Source organism: Psammomys obesus, unplaced genomic scaffold (genome assembly GCF_907164565.1).
Source record: "Psammomys obesus unplaced genomic scaffold, mPsaObe1.curated_primary_1811, whole genome shotgun sequence".
In the NCBI taxonomy this organism is placed as follows: domain Eukaryota; kingdom Metazoa; phylum Chordata; class Mammalia; order Rodentia; family Muridae; genus Psammomys; species Psammomys obesus.
In genome coordinates, this window is record NW_026585895.1 from 5,074,626 (window position 1) to 5,097,583 (window position 22,958).

A 22,958-nucleotide genomic window follows, 5' to 3' on the forward strand; every position below is an offset into this window, starting at 1 on the left:
GATGGAACTAGAAAAGCTTACCCTGAGTGAGGTATTCCAGAAGCAGAAAGATGCGCATGGTATATATTCACTTATAAGTGGATACTTGACATATAATACAAGATAAACATACAAAAGTCTATGGACCTAAAGAAGCTAAACAACAAGGAGGATCCTAGGGAGGATGTTTAATTCTCATTCAGAATGGCAAACAGGGTAGGTACCAGAAGTGGTAGAAGAGAGGTAACAGGACAGGAGCCTACTACAGATGTCCTCTGAAAGGCTCCACCCAACAGGATAATGAAGCAGATGCTGAGACTCTCACCAAAACTTTGGGCAGAACACAGGGAGTCTTATGGAAGAAGGGGGAGAGAGAAAGACCTGGAGAGGACAGAAGCTCCATAAGGAGACCAACAGCACCAACAAATATGGGCCCAGCAGAGACTGATACTCCATCCAAGGACCATATATGGAGAGGACCTAGAACACCTGCTCAGATGTAGGCCATGGCAGCTCAGTTTCCAAGTGGGTTACCTAGTGAGGGGAGCAGGGGCTGTCTCTGACATAACTCAGTGGCTGGCTCTTTGATCGCCTCCACCCTACTCATAGATGACCTGAGAAAATTTGACATCAAAATTAAGCGCAAGGATAGTGAAGAACACTAAAAGTTACATGGTGAAATACGTTGTAATAATATATGAACAAGGAGTGTACTGTGTAGTGTGTGTGTATGTGTATGTGTGTGTGTGTGTGTGTTTGCATGTTTGGGTCTGTGTATCTGTGCCTGTAAATGAAAGGTTCTCACAGCAAACATTTTCCTAATGGCCATCATGCTGAGCTCAACTACTGTTTAATTACAATTCTGGATTTTATGTATAGACTAAGATAGAAACTCATTGTGCATAGATATATGTTTATCTATATGCTCTATATGCATGTATCTATATGATCTAGTATCTATATATGCATCATCTATAATCTATCTGTATCATTTATATATGTATGCGTGCACCATCTATCTACCCATCTATCTTCATCATCATTTATCTATCCACCCATCTATCTTCATCATCTATCATCTGTCTCTCTGTCTAAATGTCTATCTTCGTCATCATCTATCTGTTTATCTTTCATCTATCTATCTATCTATCTATCTATCTATCTATCTGTCATCTATCTATGTATCTATTTATCATCATCTATATTTGAAAAGCAGTGATGTTCTCAAGCAGCCCTGATTATTTCCCAGGGGGAAGGAACTGAAGTTTAACTATTCTGAATAACTTCTGGGGTATCACACATATTATTGGAATAGACTCTGGGACTGAAAGCCAAAGAAGGTCACTCCAGAGAGCATGATTTGTGTTCCACACTGGAGAATGCTGCTGAATCACTTGAAGGCTCTTAACCATTTGAACTATAGATTGCACCTGTGTCGTATATGACAGTTAATTAACCAAACAATAAGCTGAGTTACTGTGTTAATAGTTTTTCCTCCTCCCATTTTCATGTACAAAGCAAATATTCAATCTGGACAATTACTCTTTGCTTGGACGTATCTGTCATCTGTTTTTTAAACCTGACACGGAATTTGTTCTATGTTGGTTTCTTTTATTGTGACAAAACACTGACCAAAAGCAACTTAGGGAAGGAAGTGGTTTGTTTGGCTTACACTTTCAAGTAACAGTCCATGACTGAGGGAAGTCAGGGAAGGGACTCAAAACAGGACCCTGAAGACAGGCCTGCTCGCTATTCCACACAGCATTACTTGTGAAGAACTCACAGCCAAGGGATGCAGCAGTTCAGCTCTCACCACAGCCCAGGACAACTGCCTAGGAAATGGTACCACACAATAGACTGGGGCCTCCTACCTCAACAATCAAGAATGCCCTCAACACCCCCTACCACCACCACCACCACAGTCATGCCCACAAGCCAATCTGATCTAGGCAGGTCCTTAATTAAGACTTCCTCCTCAGGTGACTCTAGGCAGTTGAAGCCAACATGGGCAGAGTTCTTCTCAACTGTATTCCCATCTGTAGCAGCCACTCCTAACCGAAAGAGGTACCTAGAAAGTTTGGTGGCAGTAAAATGTACGTGTGCTGCCTGACCTGATTTTACTTGTGGTCAGCAGCAATGGCCTTACATGAGCAGTAGCTGAGATAAATTTATCTTTGTCCTGTGGTATCTGAACCTTGAATTTTGACTTCTCTGGTATTCAGTCCGAAATGGGTTAAGTATCCCACCAGCTCTGCAGGCAGGGCATTTTCTAACCATGTGTTCCTTTTTTTCTGGTAAGCATTTCAAAGACTGCAAAGGGCTGGGCATAAGGCCACATGTGGAGTTTGCCTGGTATGCTCAAGGCCCTGGGTTTGATCCCTACCATCGGAAGAAAAACAAATACTATAAATACTTTTAAAAACAGTACAAAATAGACCATTGCTCATCACTTCCTTAATTTATTCTGACCATTATATTTTAAAAATTAATATGGGTAGTAAAAGCTGAGAAGATGTAGTTAAACTGACAGCACAATTTAAATGAAAAATGAATGAAGTCTTGTACTTTAATCTTGCATATTAGCATTTTAGAGCTTGCGAAATACTGAATATTCATGGCTCAGCGTGCTATCCCATTTCTACCCTAACTAATTGCTTGATGAAGTTTCAGTGAAATTCTCTTTTGATGCTAACGGCCCTTGAACACAGTCATGGAAATGTCAAGTCATGAGTTGAGGGTTAAAGAAAATACTCACTAACCATTAAAACAGCCCAAATATTTATAAGTTTTAATAGTGGAAGAAAACTCAGTTTCAGCGAAGAAATATTTAAATATGTATTGTCTAGGCAGAAACTAATTTAAGTAATACCACTGAAGGCAATACAATACATTAGCTTAATGTTGCTTAAATGCTTGAATTCTACTTTTGTTCTATAGATTTTTTCCTTTTGTATAATTTTCACACTGAAGCTAATTTGATTTTTATTGGTCTAAAGTATTTTCCTTTAAACTCTTAAATCAACTTTCTAAAACAATATCAAGTTTCAACTCTGCTTGAGGGAATCACCAGCATTCATAAAACTTAAAAAAAAAGCCCTTTTTAGAAGAAAAATAAAGTCATTTGATTCTGTATCAAATGGGAAAATGGAATGTTTATATTTAAGGAGATAGCTCAAGGCATAAAATAAGTGATTTGTTTTACTCTTGTTTTTATATCACTAAAAATCTGACTTTGGGCCATCTAATCAGTCCGTTGAGATCTTAATATTTATATTTAGAAGAAAGATCTTTTATACTTCCCCATTGTCTTCTGGAAATCTTTACATTTTTATGTTTCCAGTAAATGGTGTTAGAAAGCTAAGTCCCTGGCCTTTTGTGTGTACTAGCCTTAAGTGCTGAGGGAAACACCATCCATCATCTTGCAGCAGACATAAACTTAGTTAACCACATTGAATGCTCAACCATCACATTAGGCATTTCCAAACATAATTGTAGTATGGCCTAGCATAGTCTAAAATTCCATTTTCCACAGCCAATAAAAACATTGTTTTGGGCTAAATCCAAAGTATGCCAAGTTTAACTTGTGTATCTTGGAACTGTTTTAGCAATTGAAACCCCAATGGGTTAGCCATGCTTTCTGCTCCTTTTCCCAGTTTTGTAAAAAAAATGGAAAATAAGAGTACTGGAGTAACTCCTCAAGATATTCTCTTGGAATAACAGTTTCAAATTCTTAACTACATATTGTGTGTGTGCAGATAGGCTATTAAGAAGAATTAGTAGAAAACCCTTTATAGAAGCTGAGGCTAACTCTGCTTATTACTACTGAACTACTATTATTTTTAAACTTTGTTAACAGACAGAGCAGGAAATATCCATCCAAATATGGATTGACAGTGTGTGATGGTGTATGCCCGTCTTCCCATCACCGAGGAGGCTGAGGTTGGGGGTGTGGTGAGTTTGAGGTCAGTTTTAACCACTTAGTAAATTTCAGTAAGACTTAACTACTAACCAAGACTGTCTCCAAGCAAAGATATGTAAGTAAAATCAAATAAATGCAGATACAGACAGATAAGATCACTCCCCAGTGTGGTACTTTCTCTAAGTGTGACAATCGCTATTCATTTATTCATTGCATTTTGAATAAAGCAGATTTAAAGAAATGCATAGACTACAAGAAAGAGTTATTCCCTCAATCCTGCACAAACCAAGCAGGGAAGTCACAGTGACTGGTGACCTAAAAGATGTATAAAAGCTTTGCAGCGGTACTGTCCATGTCTTCTAGTGGAAGGGAAGATTTTCAATGGCCACTACAAAGGCAAGTCTACATATATGTATAAATATAAAATAGTTCATACTGATACCTTCAATTTCTACCCAAGACATAAGATATATATTGATTTCCCTTTTTTTCATCTGGAATCATGCCTCTCAATACTGCTTGTTCAGAAGGTTATTTTCTATATGAAATGATTTTGTGTAAGGGGACATTTATATGTGTAAGAATAAACTTGCCATCTGGTGCTCAAGAACATTTGTCTGGGAGGGAAAAAGGCTGAAGCAACACTGTCATTGCTAATGTTTAGGCAACAGTATTTTTAGACAAATAATACTAGGAAACAGACAACATAGAAAAATCAAATTATATAACATTTTTGAATGCAAATCTTAAATTTTATGCATAGTTTGTTTATTTCCCCAAATATCAGCATTTTTATTTGTAATATGCATTTTTAAAAAAATGACAAGCGTTCTTCAAAGACTGAGCTAGTCCTGATGAGACCTAAAAGGCTAGGATCACATAGTAGAGGAGGAGGACCTCCCCTATTTGTGGACTAGGGGAGGGGTATAGGGGGGAAAGAGAGAGGAAGGGTGGGACTGGGAAGAGACAAGGGAGGGGCCACAGCTGGGATACAAAGTGAATAAATTGTAATAAATAATAAATAATAAAATTAAAAAGAATAAATATGTTAATTTTCTAAAAACAAAAATAAAAATGACCTGGAAAATGTGTTGGCGTTTATTAGACAATGTTACTGTAATTTAATGAAATATGTCATGTCCGCATATAGCTAGCAAGAACAAGTGCCTGCCTGTGTGTTGTGATGAGCATTACCTATAGCCAGCAGCCTGCCATCACTCCATCATACTGACCTTCGGAGGCCTGATGATAACGTCCTGGGATGTAGTAAAAGTAGCTTTGATTTTCTTTGATTTTTATAATACAATATACAGTACTTTTTGCACCAGTAAAACACAGGACAATTGCTTTTCCATAGAAATCAAGGTTTAAAGGAAATTTGTGGACCACGGGCTTTAACTGGTTGGTGCAGGGACTTGATTTTCTAAAAATCAAATTAAGAATTTAAAAAGTGAATTCTGGTGTATTTTCAGAAAATTGGGAATACCATTGCCTCAAGATCCAGCTATACCACTCCTGGGCATATACCCAAAAGATGCCCCACCATTCAACCAGGACATTTGCTCAACCATGTTCATAGCAGCTTTATTTGTAATAGCCAGAATCTGGAAACAGCCCAGATGCCCCTCAGCTGAAGGATGGATGCAGAAACTGTGCACATTTACACAATGGGCTACCACTCAGCTCTCAAAGAGAAGGAGATCATGAAATCTGCAGGCAAACGGATGGAACTAGAAAAGATCCTCCTGAGTGAGGTATCCCAGAAACAGAAAGACAGGCTTGGTATGCACTCACTCATAAGTGGATATTAGTCATATAATGTAGGATAATCATGCTAAAATCTGTAGACTGGTGCTGAGGGCTAGAGGAAAGGCAGCAAGGCCAGTAGTGGGAGAAACTGTTCCTGAGGCCATGGGCTGTGGAGATCAGCAGCCCTGGGCTGAAGTCTTGCTCCTTTGGTTTCTGCAGAGCCCGTTAGCTCACTACATCGGCGTTGCTGCCTTATGTCTGCATTTGGTTTGGGAGAAATCACTGTAGTAAGCTTGTACAGCCATCGGAAGTACGCAGCACGCAGTTTGTGCTCAGCAAATGGCTACATCCATAAAGTCTCACCAACATGGCTGTCCAAATCTGAACAAGGAGAATATCAACAGACGTGCCTGTGCTATTTGGGTGTTTTTCAAAAAATCCATGACTATGTCTATGCTATTGTTTTTTTTTATTCTGATTTTTTTTTATTTTTGAGATTTTATAATACAATTACATTTCTCCCTTCCCTTTTCCTCATCTAAACCATCTCCTCTGCTCACCCACTCTCCTTCAAATTAATAGCCTCTTTTTAAACTTTTTACTAGTTGTTGTGGCATGTATATATGTATATGTGTATATATGTATATACATATTCATTCCTAAATGTTAGTCTGTGTAATGAAATCTGCATGTGTGTTTTCAGGGCTGACCATTTGGTATTGGATAATCAATTGTTGTTCTCCCCAGGGGAAGACCACCTCTTCTCCCCAAATTCCTTAGTTATCTATAACACTTCCTGTACGGGTGAGGTCTTGTGGGCTTTTCCTGCTCATTGGCATGTCTATTAGTGTTGTCTTTGTTCACCCAGCTTTGCCCATCCTTTCCTCTGAACAGTATCAGCATTTCAGAACTTGTGTTAAAGTCTTTGCTCCATTTTGAGTAAATTTTTGGGCTGCGTGAGGTATGTGTCTAGTCTTAGTTTTTCTACATCTGGCTTTGAATTGCTTTGGACATGATTTTAAAGACCAAATTCCATCACTAACATAAAATTTAATATTGGGAAGCCATTGTTAAAGTTGAGGTAAAACTTTGTCTTTATTTTTATTCTAACCTATTTTTGTAGAGTTTCTCAGTGGTGTTTTGTTCAGAAGTTTTGCTCATCTACTTCCACTCAGCAGCAAATGGTGAGATACAGACCTAAATGCCTCTACATGCTTAGTGTTCTGCTGTACTCCCTTCACTCGTTCACCGACATCGTGGAGCATGTATCGCAGAGATGATGCAAGACAAGCCACTATGTCTTTGAAATGAAGTCTGCACCAGTGCTCTGACCCAGTCCAAAGCTCTGTGGTAGCCACGTGGGAATCAGATGCGTTCTTCCTAAAGCTGCTATTAGAGATGTTGGTATTGTAGAAAGAGGGTAAAATGATAGTAAAGAGAAGGACACAAACCCCATGACTGTACTGTAACAGCACTGCGGACTTTGAACATGCGGTGTAGGTTTCTTGTTTCTAAAGTCTACCGTGTGGAAGTACTTAAAGAGTGTGTGTGGAGCTCAGAGTGTTGCGTGTCAAATGCCTGACAGTATGAGCCAACTGTCTTCCTCCTACACATCCTACTGAGCCAAACAGAAATGGTGGATAAAGGAAGATCGTTTTCTAGGACCCCATGGCATACTGTTCATAATGTTGAAAGTGATGTAGAATTTTGTAGACTGATTTCTCGCGTTCTTCTCTGGTATTGGGTCATATATCACATGACACAGTGGCCAATGTGTTGAGAGTTGGGCTTAGGAAATGGCATTGATCAGCAGTTGAAACTGGCTGGAATTTAAATTCAGAGCTTAATAAAGTGGACGTACAAATTATTTTGTTAACTATAACATGCTAGAGAACGATTAGTCATAATGATGAATTGCTATAAAATATGGTGATTCTGGAGATGGGTTTGGCAAGGAAAGGTTGTTACATGGATTTGGAGTGAGGAACATATTTAGTACAAGTGAGAAAATTTGAAGCCAAAAGGAGGGTTTTTTTTTTATTTGAGGCAGAAATAGATGTAAGGCTACACATACATATGTTCTTTACTGTTTCTCCAGTTAATAACTCATCTTTTTGCTCTAGTAAGCTAGCGAGGGTAGTGACCACTTCTATACATTTGGGTACTTAGAACCCATTGTACATTCTCCTGACAGTCAAAAGCTGAGAGGGTGCTTGCCTCGCAGCATAAAGCCCTGGCTTTGATTGCCATGCCTCCCAACTCCAAATGATGAAAATCAGTGGCTGCTCCTAGTCATGTGTGAGTCATGGCCATCTCTAATGCTGTGGAACTCTTAATGCCCGGAGAAGCCAATAGGTTAGCATTTGGGAACTTTCCATTTATTGACACTGATTTATTTCTTGGTTAGAGTTTTGCACATTGACTCACAGTCATTACTGGAAGCTTGAGACAAATTTGAAGAAAGAAAACATTAATTGAATTTAGAGTCACTTTGAAACCAAGCTTAAAATATGGAATAAGGCTGGTGATGATGACTCAGTATTGAGCTGAGCTGATGAGTGAGCGATGGACTTTACAGTTGGGACACTGAGGAGCAGTGCCCTGTAAGCCGCTTCTGAAGAATTTTCCACTGACTGAAGAATTCCAAATAAGAATACTTTGACAGGGTTGAGGAGTGATAAAACCTCTGACTCACATGGATTTCAACTGTCACGCTCAAGGCTCATTTCTCTCACTTCCAGTATGAGGGAGGAAGTTTCTTCAGCTCTTCAGGGCAATGTGTGCTCCCGGCTACACACTGTTGCCTGGTGGATAGGCCTAAGAAAATTTCTAGCCTTTCCTCCTGGGCCTACCTGCTGAGGATCTATTCATCCTTCAAGACCCTGTCCAGCCATCTCTGTTTTAATTCTCTCACTCAAAGGAAATTTTACATTGAGGATGCTCCTGTGTATAGTTCCCCGAACTATAATATATAAAATTTATTTCCTCATACAGTAGATTTATGTATGTATGGCTTGATTCCACACTGAGCAGTGGGTGTTTGGCTGTGAGAGTCTATTTTAAATGATTTCCTTTGTTGTTGTTGATGTTTTCATGGAACGTCACACTACTCCACGGAAGTCCTTTCTTGGCAGCATTGGAGGAATGTTAATTGGAGCCAATCAAACTTTAACTGACCTGCCTCTACTCTTTTACTTTGCGATGGACACAACAGATTTGGCATCTAGCCAACTAGGGAAAAAAAAGCTTTCCTTGCCACAAACTGACCTTTCTTACTTATTCAAGAAAGTATGACCTCTGACACACTAATTTTAAACCATAGGTCTGATAGCAAGTGAAGGGAATCTGTTCAAAATTGTTATCAGAGAAAATCTGTCTCTCCCAAAGTAACCAACATTTTTAGTCAAACCGAGAACCATTTACAAAGCCGTTCTCAAATGTGTTGTCAATTTTTATCCTCATGTCCTGAATGTATGTTTTCTGTAACTTAGGCGTGGCCATCACTGTCTCTAGGAGGTGATTGCCATGTTCTGTAACTTAGGCGTGGCCATCACTGTCTCTAGGAGGTGATTGCCATGGGAGCTCTTCCTCGCATGGTGGCAGCAGCTCGTGGTTAGCTTGCTTTCTGTCATCTGTCAGGTGGAGGCCCTTTGATCTTCGTCTTACCTTCTCGAACTGTGAGAGAATACATTTCTGATCTTTACATATTATCTAGTCTCAGGCCTTATGTCATAGTAGCACAGACTGGACCAAGACACCACCGTACCTGTTCTCAGGTGCAAAAAACTTCTGATATAAAGAAATATGAGAAATTAAAACACGTTGCGCATTAGAAAAGGTCTCAAAACATTACTGGAAATTGATACAGGTCCATTTTTAGGAACACATGGTCACATACATGAGGTAGATGTCATTTTTGTATAATTTAATTGGGTTTTATTCTGATAGAGCCAGGAGGATTAGGCATTCTTTCGCTGCATTCTGGAGTGTTGATGGATAAGTTTTTGCACGAATAGTTATTTAGATTATCACAGACATGGATTTTGGTGCTGGGAGGAAAGGAAGGCTTGTTACAGGCTTACAAAGCTGAGGTGGGCTGTTGGGAGAGGCATCTGCCTGCACAGGTGTCAAGGCAGCCCAAATCAGAGCAAGGAGCAGGGCAAAATATTCTGGGGGAAGGGACCTGTGTGGATGGAGGAGACAGGAAAGATATGGATGCATGAGAAGAACAGTGCCTTGAAACTAAAAGAAAGTGAGTCAAAAGATCAGTTTGGAGATGGGGAGCAAGAACTTGGGGGCTGATTGGACAGATGTTAATGTCACAGTGTGATGTCATCAGTGTGCACCCACTTAAATGAATAAGGTTTCGTAACTTAATGGGAGCAGTGTGCTTTTTTTCCTCTTTCCTTTCCATGACTGTGACCTTTTTCTTGTCAGTCAGAGGCATTCATCTGCCTCATGCAAGGGTGGGACTGACATCAGCAAAGACAAAGGCAAGGCAAATAAGCAGCTCACTTTGATAGCCAAATGGAGCTCATAAATCCATTGAAAACTCATGTTCTTACAACCCTGGCCTTGTTCACACCAGAAACAGTTCCCCAAGCTCTGTGTAATTTTCACGACCAAGGCATTTAGACTTTAATGTCCTCAAGTATTTCTGCTCCTTTTTTGTTTGTTTGTTTGTTTAATAGTGAATGATAGGTACTCAGGAGGTAAGATGTGTTCTACTTCATCTTACTGCATCTATTGCGAGATAGAAAGGCATCTATCTTCTTACCTGACCAAGTCTTGGATGGAATTCACAGATGTAAGGTGATTTGTACAAGTAGTCAGAGTATTTGGACCTTAAATATATTTGGTTGGGAGTAAAAGTCTGAAGCAAATGGGATTTCACTGTGATTTAGTAAGTTAAGTATCACAGAGGAAAATCTGTAGTACAAAATGATAGGTCCCAGACCTTCAGGGCCTATGTGGATATAGGGCTCAGGTAGCCCTATTAGTCTGGTGTAGACTTTAGGATTCAGGTGATACAGGGAAAGTCTATTCTAGTGTTCTCACTGCTATGGATGAAGGACACTGCACAGACTTCAAAGGCATAATTGCTTCTGCAGAGCTCTACCTGAGATAGCAGACACACACAAGTTTCCTAGGATAAGAGTGACTAACTTAGACTGACTGAGCAGAGAGTGAATTTAATTGTCAAGTAAGTTTAGCAGCCACAGAATTTAGCCTCGGACATTTGTGTGAAGTCAAGTGACTAGATGGCCAAGAGGCCTTGTTGCAAAGATCAGAGATTATAAGAAAGAGCAAACACCTGAAGGCGTGATCTGAGGCCGCCTGTATTCTGCCCCCTCCATGTTACAGAAACCCAGTCCTTCAACTCAGATGCAGCTTCAGAGTAAGGCGGCATGTAAAAGAAATCTTTTACTGGAAGTAACTGGATTTTTAGAAAAAAAAAAAAAAACTTTATTGAAATGAGATGAAGAGTGGCATTAATGACCGTGCCATTTACATATTCATTTACTTCACAAATAACTATTGAGCGTAGTTATATGTCAGGGAGGACAAGTGTTAATTCTGTCCTGCTTAGAGCTGGAAGGTTCATTCCAGATTGAAGCGACAAAGAGACAAATGGTAGAACATTTTCAGGCAGAACAACTACAAATGCCCCAATTTACTTTCCTATTTGAATAATGTACATTTCTGATCCTATGGAGTCTTCTGGTGGCACATATGACGTGATCATGGTTAAGAGGAGATAAAAGTGACGACAGAGTCTACTCTTAGTTGTGTATTGCATTTAAGTGACTTGACAGTTTATCCCAGAGGTTGTGAGAGAGTCATGGAGTGTCAGAGCAGGAAAGTATCTCAAAGGATAGGTAGCCCAACTTCTTGTTTTGGCTCATGATGAAACCAACAACACCTAGAACACTGCAAAACATGACAAAACAAAACTGCTGTTAGGTCTAGGATTTGAATCCATGATCCTCGACTTTAGGCCAAGACTTTTTATAACAGAAGGCAGCTTCCACTCAGATCTTGGTAAGAAGCATTTGTTGGTTGGTGCCATTGATTATCATAAGGATCTGTGGAAGGGTTTCTCGGGCTAGCTCTTACAAAGTGTTGGTGATGTAACAGGTACTGTCTTAATGTTTAAGAAGAGTCTGGGGTTATGAGAAGAAAGGCTACAGCCTGGAGAGGTTAGGTGAGTCTTCTTTTTTTCCAGAGTTCTCTAGAAGGTTGAGTGTAGACTAGAAAGAACTCTGACTAGTGACTTCTCTACCATAAAGTAGGAGGAAAATCTGCAACAACCAAATAAACAGATGTGGCTCAGGAAAGAGACCCCTGAGCTCAAATGCCAGAATATTAAAAAAAAAAAAAAAGTTTATTTACTATGTATACCATGTTCTGCCTGCATGTATGCCTGCTCACCAGCAGAGGGCACCAGATCTCATTATAGAGGGTTGTGAGCCACTACATGGCTAGTGGGAATTGAACTCAGGACCCCTGGAAGAGCAGCCAGTGCTCTTAACCTCTGAGAAATCTCTCCAGCCCCCAAATTTCATATTCTTAACCAGTTGTGAAATCTGTAGCAAGAAATTAATTTTTGAAAATGACTTAAATGTGGAGGCTGTGGATATTTCTCTGGAAAGCATGGGTCAGATCTGTGTTCTCTGCGGATGATTCCTGCTCATCCCCTGAGGCGAGTTGTCCTCAGAAGGGAAGCAGCAGAGACCAGGCTAGCCCATCAGGAAGAAGTGGCCCCGTCCTTTCTCTTGTGTAGCTGACCATGAGATGGTCCCATGACTGCTGCAAAGTCTGTGCCTATACCCGTGAAAGCCAAGCATGCAATTCACACTTTCCTGTTTCTGTTTTGGGGTTTTACTCAAGATCTAGGTGATTTTCCAAGGGAGTATCACATGCACACCTCACCTTTCATGCTTGATATGTCAAGCAAAATGAAACATTGGAAATGACTCATCCAACGTCCCTGTCCCTTTGACCGTGGTGAAAGGCGGGACAACGGAAGTGAAAGGTGCAGACTTTTTAAGCAAAAATAATATGTGAATACATTAATATAAGCGAAAATGCCATTCGATCTTTCCTTTCCAGGAAATATTATTTCCCCTCTACTTAACACTTCCTGAAATAACTTGATACTATGTTTCATTAAATTCTGTTTAAAGCAATAACAGCACAGCCTTCATGTCAGACCACAGTGACTTAACACTTATGTAGATAAAGTGACCATTTGTGGATAAATTCATTTCCTATTGTTTGGGTAGCAGAGAACCCAGAGTCTTCCTAAGATTGCGTGTCTGGGACTTCGGCATTACAGCAGAGGACAAACGCCTATCTGGTTTCCATGGTGACGAAGAGGCAACACCGTGATGCTGCTTCTGTCTGGAAGGGTCACAAGGGTGGATCCTTGTGTTTCACTACACACAACACGTTAGTTAAGATGGATGTGCCAGTCAAGAGTCTTAACACACTCAGGATCACCTCTGACATTGCTGAGTCAGGTTGGTCTCATGTGTGAGCATGCAATTGCATGCACACATATATGAAGTGTGTATATGTGTAATCTTGTGGACAGTTACGTGGTGTGTACGTGTGTCTGAGAGTGTGTGTGTTTGTAATGTTAGGCAAAACAAGCTTCATCTAATTTATCACATTAAGAAAAACAAATGCCATTTCTGACCTCAGTCCTATTTTAAAAACTTTAAATTATATTTGGCCTGTTTTATAAGCGATTTGGCCTGGTTATGTGTAGAAGAGCTTTCAGTATTTTGTGTAGATGGAAGTGCTAATGAAAGTGAGATGTTTCTGTAATTTAACCAACAGAGCTTTTCATCTCATTGAAGGCTACATTAAAATTGAATGTTAGAAAAGGCAACTACTTTTCCCAAAATCAAATTTAAATACTCTTTGAAAAAAGTAAATTAAAGAATTTGTAATCTGTAATGTATATACTTTGGCCCTGTGAAATAATTCTGCTGGTAGAGTTGTTTGCTGCCTAGCCTGATGAACGGAGTTCAGTCCCCGAGATACACATGGTGGGAGAAGAGAATCAGTTACTGCAAATTAATCTCTGACTTCTCGACATGTTCTTGACCATGAATGTGTACAAACACACACACACATACACACTCGCACACACAGAGACACAGACACACTAAAAGTGAATAAATGAAAAAAACACATTTTAAAATTTGTTTTAGGAGGGTGGTCAGTTTACGTGCATATTGTCATTGCTCTTTTTGGATGAAATTTGGGCTTAAAAATTGTGCTTAACATAAATGTGAGTCTATCCTGTCTCCTTTAAACACCTACATGAACAGAAAAGAATATAAATTGAATTCAAAGAAAGTTGGATTAGGTTTCCTGTGGTCAGTTTAAACAGCCTTTAAGTTCTTCAGTTCATAATGGAGTCTTGAGTTTAAGGCAAACAGTAACTTGATTCTAAAAGGAACTTGGCTAAATGTTAATTGGCATCGTGTTGACTGCTTTTCATTACGGTCATGAAAAAATCATCTCATGTTATTTTTTAAAGTTTATTTTCTATTTGTATGTGTGTGAGGGGCATGCATGCATACATGGGCACATATATGTATGTGTCCAGTGTGTAGGTGCCTGTGGAGGCCACACTAGGGTACTAGGTCCCCAGGAGCTGGAGTTCCCAGATGCCTGTGGGTACTGGTAAACAACCCCAGATTCCCTGGAAGGTTCTCTTAACTGCTGAGCCATCTCACAAGAAGCATGTTACATTTTTTCAGCAGAAAGGAAGATGGAATTAAGTTTTAAGCTTATGATTTATTTCCTTGGCCTATTTCTTTGGAGATATATTTATGTCGTATTAAGAGTTGTAGAGGTAAGCCATTACTGTAGAGACATACAGCCACTACTAATGAGAAAGTCTCTCCAGGAAAAAGTCTAAAATGTGTTAATTTTTACGTGCTTTCCATGTGACAAAGAAAGCCAACACCTATGATTATGGTAGAGGGTGTGTTACACAGGTCCGCCTGTGGCCTGGATTTGAATGGTCTCCATGCTAAGTCACGGCCATGTAAGAAGTCACGGGAATCCATGATTGTGTGCTGTTGCTAACGATGGCACATTGACTTAGACAGCTCTCTGCAAATGTATGCACATAGGTGTGTCATTTCATAAGCAATGAAACTGGAGTCCAGACAAGCAAGAAGTTTGTCCCGTGGTCACTGGAAGACAGAGCTGAACTTGCACACCTTAATCTTATTTTGGCTCAATGCCCTCTCGGCCTGCTTTTCACTTCCTGGCACGGATTAGAACTTCTCTATAAAATCAGTGGTTGTTATATGTCTCCTCTCTTTATCACTATCTCTTTAGTGATAACAAGCAAAAGGTGGCCTTACTTCCCTGAACCGTTTGCACATGGCTACAAATGGTTCCCTGCCTTTGAGACTTTTGATCCAGCTCTTGATGGATCATTCAAACAAAGCCACACCTACACCTTACTTTTTCCTTTATGGCATGTACTTTTAAAACATTTTAATCATGCTCTGAGATGGCTCATTATATACTGAACCTCTGGCCTGGTCTGTCAGGAGCTTAAGTAACAACTCAGGAAAGTCTTCAAAATAAGTTTCCTTGAAAAACTAGGATTTATGTTCTCTGTAATTTGGGCTATTCATGGAGTGAAAGCCTCGGGTTCTAATGAAACAATGCTCACAAATTTGTTCACAATATCTTTTCTACTTATTTGTCTTCCCTTTTATTGTTATAAAATTAAAAATTTCCCCACACTATAAAATCTTAGGCACTCTGATAATTTGGGCTTGTTTATTTATGTATGTGTATCCTTGTTCGTGTTTTGTTTTCTCTTTGGTGGTGCTATTTTCATAGTTGGGAAACTGCACTTGAGGACAGAGGCATCTGGGTACATTTTCACTAATAGGCTTGAGCAACTCTTGTTTTGCTAACTTCTGGACTCTGGCCAACACACTGAGGGACTTCTCCCAACTAAAACGGCATCTTTGACCTCAGCCTGAGTATAGATTATCAAGTTGTGAGTGTCCAAAAGGGTGTCTTATCCCGCACTTCATTCAACGTGAGTTAAAGATGGTGAGATAATTACAGCCCCTTGAAGCCAGATGTGCAGCTCCAGAGCTCCGTCTGCAGTTATTCAGACACAGTTTCAATTCCAACAGGACTGGCTTGCGGAGGGCACTCACTTGGGACTGCTCAGCCAGCTGTGCAACTTTTATTTTGAAGAAAAAAAAGTTGAGCCTCAGAAACGGGCTGTTTTAAAGACAGGGAGGGACTTAGCCTCGCCGGTTTGACCAGCATGAGGAAGGAGCTCTCATGGCTTCAGTAACTTAGGGGAGCTCCTACCTGGGTGTCCCTCGGAGTAGGAAGGTTTCTGTTTGTTTGTTTTTTTTTTTTTTTTCCGGTTCCGAGGGTCTCCGCTGTTTCCCTTGCCTGTATCAGCGTGACTCTGGTGGGTTTTGCACACCCTGCTCTGTGGGGGAGTGCCCTGACGTGCCTGTCTTATGTGGCCTCTATGGACACACTGCCCAGCTGGCAGAGAACAGGGAAGTTTTCTCCCAGCACCCAAAAAGAGAAAGAGGAAACCACTTTTTTCCTCTGGGCTCCTTACAGCACAATAGCTCAGGATAAGCTTCCACGGTTCCCTCCCTGGAGTTTCTGGAGCACTTTCCAGGAAGAAGTTAAACCGTCATCTTTAAATGGATGAGTATGTCACAATCAGGAAGAAGCATCTCCAAAGACCCATCTTTAGGTAAGTCCTGCTGCATCCCAGGTGGCGCCAGGGCTCTCAGCCACAGTGGTTTCTCTTCATCTTCAACCTGAGGAATGTGGCACTAAAGCTGCGGCAGAACAGCAGAGTGTAACTTCATGCAGACACAAGAAATCCTTTTATTTGCTACTTCCCGAATCTCTGTACACAAGCTCTTATCAATTCCTCAAAAATATGCTTTTAAAACATCTTAGCTATTCAATCGCATGAGTGACATAGCACTGGAAAAACTTTTGAAGCATTGTGCAATCTCTCCCTGTTACTGAGTGAGCAGCTGCACACTCTTCGAATTGGAAAATACAGTCCTTAGTTCTTTGAACTGATTACACTCAAGGGCAGGGTTTCTGTGCTGAGATAAATTTGAATTTGATAGCTACTGTACTGGAGTGTACATTTTCTAGATCTTTTGGGAGTATTAGGCAAGCATTTAGGAAAGACTAGGGCAAAGAAGAGGACTGTAACACATAGAAGGTTTATTTGGGGTGTGTGTGTGTGTGTGTGTATATGGGGAACGCTTTTTTTTTTTCCTGGGGGTGCAATGATTTCTAATTATTTGTTTTAGCTTGATTGTTTAGTTATCTGTTACGTACTTTAGAATTCAGCACTGAAAATTAAAAGTTTTTAAGTAGGTAGAAAATGAACAGTTTCTGCTTCTTAAAACAAAGGACTGAACTGTCAGCTTTGTATTATCTCCCACAAAGACTGTAAGTATGCAAAAATCGTAAATGTTAAATAGCAGGCACTAGCCTCAAGCTGCGGCTTCTAGTCGTTGAACTAGGATTAATCTAGAGTAACAGAAATCCATTGAACAGACTCCTGTTATTACTTCATCCTGAATATGGGTGGATCTTAGAGTGAAATTACAAAAATTGTCATCTTATGTACTAAGTAAATACTATTACAGTTTCATTAATAGAAATAGTATACCTTGGTAACACTTGGCACAGTTATAATGTAAATCTGTTTAAAACATTTTGAAGGTAAATTATACTTAAATCCATGTGTATGGACTTAAGTATGATTGATATTTACTTAAGTATGTAAATACTGTAAAGCAACTGCTATAACCATAACTGCTCAAAAATCCAAAACTGTCCTTAAAGTGCATATTTATCTCAGAGGTCTTCCAACCTTATATAATTAGTTAGTAACCTATATAATAATAAACAAGTCTCTCTTTTCTCTCAAATTCCTGGTAGTTACACGAATGGCTCAAGCAGCAAACTACTTTTTGTTCAGTAGGCAGGTGGTCGGACAGAGGCAGGCCTACCTAGCCCTCTTTTCTGTGCATTATGTGCCGTGCTGGAGTGTAGGGGATGGAGGTAGGTGGTTTTTAGGCCAAATTCTTTTCACTCCTCATAAATATGCTCAGGTCTTACCTGCTGGTGGACATCACCCTACTTAGAGATACATTATTTAAATAGAAAAACCTGGTTCTTCGTAAAAGTTAAGCTTTCCCCTAATAATCACAATAAAACACAATGAACTTAGATTTTGCTTCATGCTTCTGGTGATCGGGGTGAATCCTTCTGATTGCTACAATGAGGCCATACTTTCACCCAGGCGGTTATTTCAGCAAGAGTAGGACAGGTCAGATGTAGGGGTAAGATTTACTGACGAGCGGCCTCGAGGTCACCGTCATCGCTTTTATTATGCGTGGCAATGATGAGCGACGAGAGCATAAGAGTCTTGTGTGATTCGCCATAACTCCTCAGAGAAAGGACAGTTGGAAATCGGCTTCCTATTGGTGGTGTTAGGCACGCTGGCAGGTGGGGCAAACTCTAGTCGGTATTTTGTCCTTATCTCGTGCTCCTTCCGTTGGCACCTTGACGCCTTGTACATCTCAATCATCTAGAGTCTCTCACCAGAACGCCTCTCCTCAGGCTTCTCTTCTCAGAGGTCTGCTCCAGAGCTTTCTTACTCTGTTTCCGCCTCTTCCTCTACGTCTCAAGGGCTTCGCCATGGGTTGTCAGTCCGCTTGGTGAGAAGGTCTTTCATATGCGCCAGAAGAACCACATAAATTTAACAGACCCTTTGTAGCCTAATAGCTTAGCTGCCTATAAATAATTCATTTAAAGTGTTAGCAAGACAGGTAAGGCCTGGAACTTTTATTCTGAAATTCTAAACTTCTTCAGGTAGGATGGCTTTCCTGGTAAAACTCATAGCTCTAACTCAGCTCACCTGCGCTTCTCTACCAGAGTCAGGACTTCTCGTGTATAAGTGAGCAGGGCACTCAAACCAGTACACTACAGGAGGAAATGGTATCCCAGGAAAAACAGATATTAGGGATACATTTTTCTGACACTTAAGTGATCTTAGAGAAACGATATAAAACTGCTTTTAAATTCAATTTTTGAGATAGAATTGAAGTTGATTTTGAATTCACACAATCATTGTAGATTTAAGAAACCAAAAACCATTCATTAAATGGAAAAAAAGTAGGTTTTGGAGTAGTGCATACACATCTCATGGCTAGATTAAGAAGCATCTAACGTAATTTAGAGCCTGTTTCTCAGAATGTAAAGTTCTCATACACTGAGAATTTTCAAAGTGTTTCACATGGCAAGGCTATCAAATCCTTCTTATAAAGGACTTCCTTAGAGTGAGCATACATACTGAAACACATTTTCAGGCTATGTGAGGCAAAGAGTAAAAGCAAAACTCCTTTAATGGCCAAGGCAGGAGTTTGTATAATCTTGTTTCTCTAGATCTTTGGGATGGGCCCCAAACATTTGTAAATGATGTTTTCTGAACACACATGCTTCTTGTAGGTCCTTATGACACAAGCTTACAAAGAAGAAAGACAATTCTTCCAGAGGAAATAGTACAGATATGATAATTTTCCAGGAAGGAAACATCACAAGATGATATTCCTATGTTTTCAGCCAACAGCACAAATTTCTGCTCCTCAGCATTTAAAAAAGAGGGTCATTAAATTGACAATGTAAATCAACCATTAATGAGAGAGACCTCCTACACACACATGACTGTAGATCTTTCAAGTCCCCTTTCTGGATGAGCAAAGGATTTTTCTTTGGGGTCTGATACCTGGCACTTGTATGTCTTTCTCATTTATCATTTTATTGCATGTAATCAGTTTATATTTTAATGTTATAAAATTTAGTACAATCACATGAAAGACCCTCGTGTAACTTCAGCAAAATAATTGCTGAAACCATTTCTGTGTTATCGAATTCATATTGTTTAGTAAGCTTTCTCCACTACCATGATGAACCAACCTTAGAATGTGATACCAAGAAAACTCTGTTTTTCCCTAAGAAGCTTCAATCACAAACCTATTTCTTCTTTGAATGCCTTTTTCCTGCAGAGTTTAAGTATGAGCTTTTGCTCTGAGATCACCTTCTGGTTCATTCTCACATTCTTTTCTCCGGATTTTATTGCATGTTAACTTTTCCCATTGCAGTTCATAAAAGTGGATAGGTAATATGAAATGCAAGGGTTCTCACAGGTTAAATGTCTGCTTTCTTTGTAAGCAACAACCTTTGAGCCTCTTTCAGGGTTCAAAATTGGGTAAATTATTTTGATGGTGATTTTCCATTAGGAGTACCATTTTAAAAAGTCATAAACAAAACCAAATTACACAAATAGTTCTTCATCAGCCCTCGTAATGAGAACTACTCTATTCATTTGGGATCTGAGACACTGAAGGGTAATGCTGTCAGGGCCGAAGACTAATGAAAGTCATGCTGAGCTCTTCCCAGCCTCCCAGACCATAGAACATGCTGTTTCTTCTCTTTATGTGCTTTCAAAAGTTTTATTTTTACAAGTATCTGTTAACAGAGGAATTCTGAGTGTGTTTTTGGCAGTCATGTTCTGTTCACATAGAAATGTTGAATGTAGTAGGATGGAATGAGAAAACCTATAAAAAGATACTAATTTTGTTTGTGGGTCTATTGGGTAAGTTCTGGGGTTTATGATTTATAAAGAAATATTATAAAATAAGTTACATATTTGTTGGAAATACCTACCATTCAGTTGGCACCAAAAAATCTTTTTGAGTGTAATCATTGTTTCATATTCCCAGTCTTTAGCTCAGAGTATAAACATGCTATTAAAGCCCAGATATAAAGAGGACCGCCTTTCAGGTTGTTATACATTATAACGGAGGGACACCTGTCTACAGTAGTTTTTATAGGCTAGATTTCCAGATGAAACTCAGTTCCATATTCTGGTGTTTCAGGTGGGCACTGAAATTTCCTGCAGGGCTTGAGGCACAACTAAAATTGGCTTGAAGAAATAGTGTAAATCATGAAACTCACTTGAAAATTTAAAGGAATTATGATGTATTATTGGATGTTTTTGTTTTGTAAATAATTAGGTATTTGGTATTACTTAATTGAAATATCTTTTTAGTACCTTCTTTACCCCAGAAACAAATAAATAAATACATTATAGTACAAGCTCATCAGAGTACAGGAAGTTACACAGAAAATAATGGTGTAATGAAGACACTATCCTATGGGTGTAAGAGTCTTGTGACTCACATACAAATTATAACATAAACATAACACAATTCTGTATTTTTAAATATATCTTTTTATTATTTTTTTGCCTGCAAGATATGTTTATAAATTTGTTTAGTTAAAAAAGAAAGAGTCAGGCATAGTGATTGCATGGGACTTTATCTCAATCAAAAACAGAGAGAGTAAGAGCAAGAACAAGAGCGAGTGTGAGAGAGAAACTAAGTATGTGACTTTGCAAGGGAGACAGTCATTGGCAAGTTAGGTTTCGAGTTTTCAGAAATGCGGATGCTAATTTTTATGTAGGTGATGGATAAAAGAACAGAATAGTTACATTTAGGTTTTTGCCTTTTGCTTTAAAAGTGGAAAGTACTTACAAAAAGATGTGTGTGTATGTGTGTGTGTGTGTGTTTGTGTGTATGTGTGTGTTTGTGTGTGTGTTTGTGTGTGCATGTATGTGTGTGTGTTTGTGTGTGTGCATGTGTGTTTGTGTGTGTATGTTTATTTGTCTGTGGTAGCCAGAGGTTGACGCAAGCTTTCTTTCTGTATAGTTCTCTGCCTTATATTTTGAGAGAGTCATTGATCCTGGAGCACACCATTTCATCTAGACTTGCTGGCCAGTGAACCCTGTGAGTGCCCTGTCTCCTCCCTCCTCTACTGGAGTTGGCATGTGGCAACACGCTGGTTTTCCTTGAGTCCTGGGGGTCCAAACTCAGATCTTTGTACTTGTGCAGCAAGCACATTACATCCTGAGAAGTCTCTCCAGCTCTGGGAAATGAATTTAAAGTTTAGAGCTCTGTAGAGCAGTGGTTCTCAACGTGTGGGCCGTGACCCCTTGAGGGAGGCATGTGACCCATTTACAGGGGTCACCTAAGACCATTCTCTCAGATATTTACACTGTGATTCATGTAGCAAAAGTGCAGTTATGAAGTAGCCATGAAATGATTGATGGTTGGGGTCAGCACAGCATGAGGAGCTGTATTAAAGGGTGGCAGCTTGAGGAAGGGCGAGAAGCACTGCCATGGAGCACGAAGCTACTTAATAGTACAAGTCTATTCCAAAACCTGACGTGTTTGCTGAAAATTAATCTTTCTGCTGTATATGTCAAGGGTGTTACTGCCCCTAGTTAAAGGTCATTGTATTTAGAGGACAAGGACTTGATACAAACTGATCTTTAACATGCATTATGAAAGTCAAAGCAAAACAAGCTCATTTGAATGCAAACAAGTAATGGATATTATTTAAAAAAATTAGACAGTGGTGTGTATTTAGTTTTCCAGTCCAAAGTGGAGGTTGCTCCATTTTTTGTTTGTTTTGTTTTTAGTTTTTCGAGACAGGGTTTTTCTGTGTATCCCTGGCTGTCCTGGACTAGCTGTATAGACCAGGCTAGCCTCCAACTCACAGAGATCCACCTCTCTCTGCCTCCTGGAGTGCTGGGAGTACAGGCGTGCGCCACCAAATTTGCTCTAATTTTAAGTGGTAACTATAGATCAGTACACTCTAGTTTGGTCTATATTTTAATTTGTCATTGCTGGTGGAAGAACTAACTTTCTTCCAACAACTTGTATGGAAGTTATATGCATATAGTTTTCTGGACAGTGCCATGATAGGGATGAATTCAAAATGAATGATTTCAGCCAGCGAGCCAAGAGCCAGGAGCAGACTGAAGCATGGGAAATTGTCTCTCACTCAGCTGCGCACACCTTGTTTCACAGGCAAGACAGCTTGCTGGTGCTTGAGGTTATTTTGGGAGTTTGGTATGATTTAGAAATGGCTTTTCAAAGATCTGGAATGTCTGAAATGAGGAAAACCAAGATTATGTACATAGAACAGTCTGCCTAATGGCCTCACATCATCTGGAAATTCTTCGGTTTTGAGTAATTAGCCTTCTGTGGATTTTGTCTGAGTAAAACCAGGGGTAGAAAGTCACACCAGTGGAAGCCTGTGAAAAGATGACCCCTGGGTCTTCAGACAGGGGATAATTTTAAAGATGTCTGCAGTATTTACAAACCAAGCCTCTTCAGTTCTTTGCCTG

At 39.7% G+C, this 22,958-nt stretch overlaps 1 protein-coding gene across 2 annotated transcripts in view; it reads left to right on the forward strand.

Annotated features, from left to right (window-relative positions):
• Pde1a (phosphodiesterase 1A) overlaps nt 1-22,958 on the forward strand; it is a 261,678-nt gene that overhangs the window by 62,723 nt on the left and 175,997 nt on the right. The window contains exon 1 of one of the 2 annotated variants that reach the window (XM_055600526.1): nt 16,018-16,424. The exons of the other annotated variant lie outside the window; for it this stretch is intronic. Coding sequence (XP_055456501.1) covers nt 16,372-16,424 — 53 coding nt within the window. The 5' untranslated portion in view covers nt 16,018-16,371. Of the gene's footprint in view, nt 1-16,017; nt 16,425-22,958 lie in introns of those variants that run through there. 2 annotated transcript variants of the gene reach the window in all.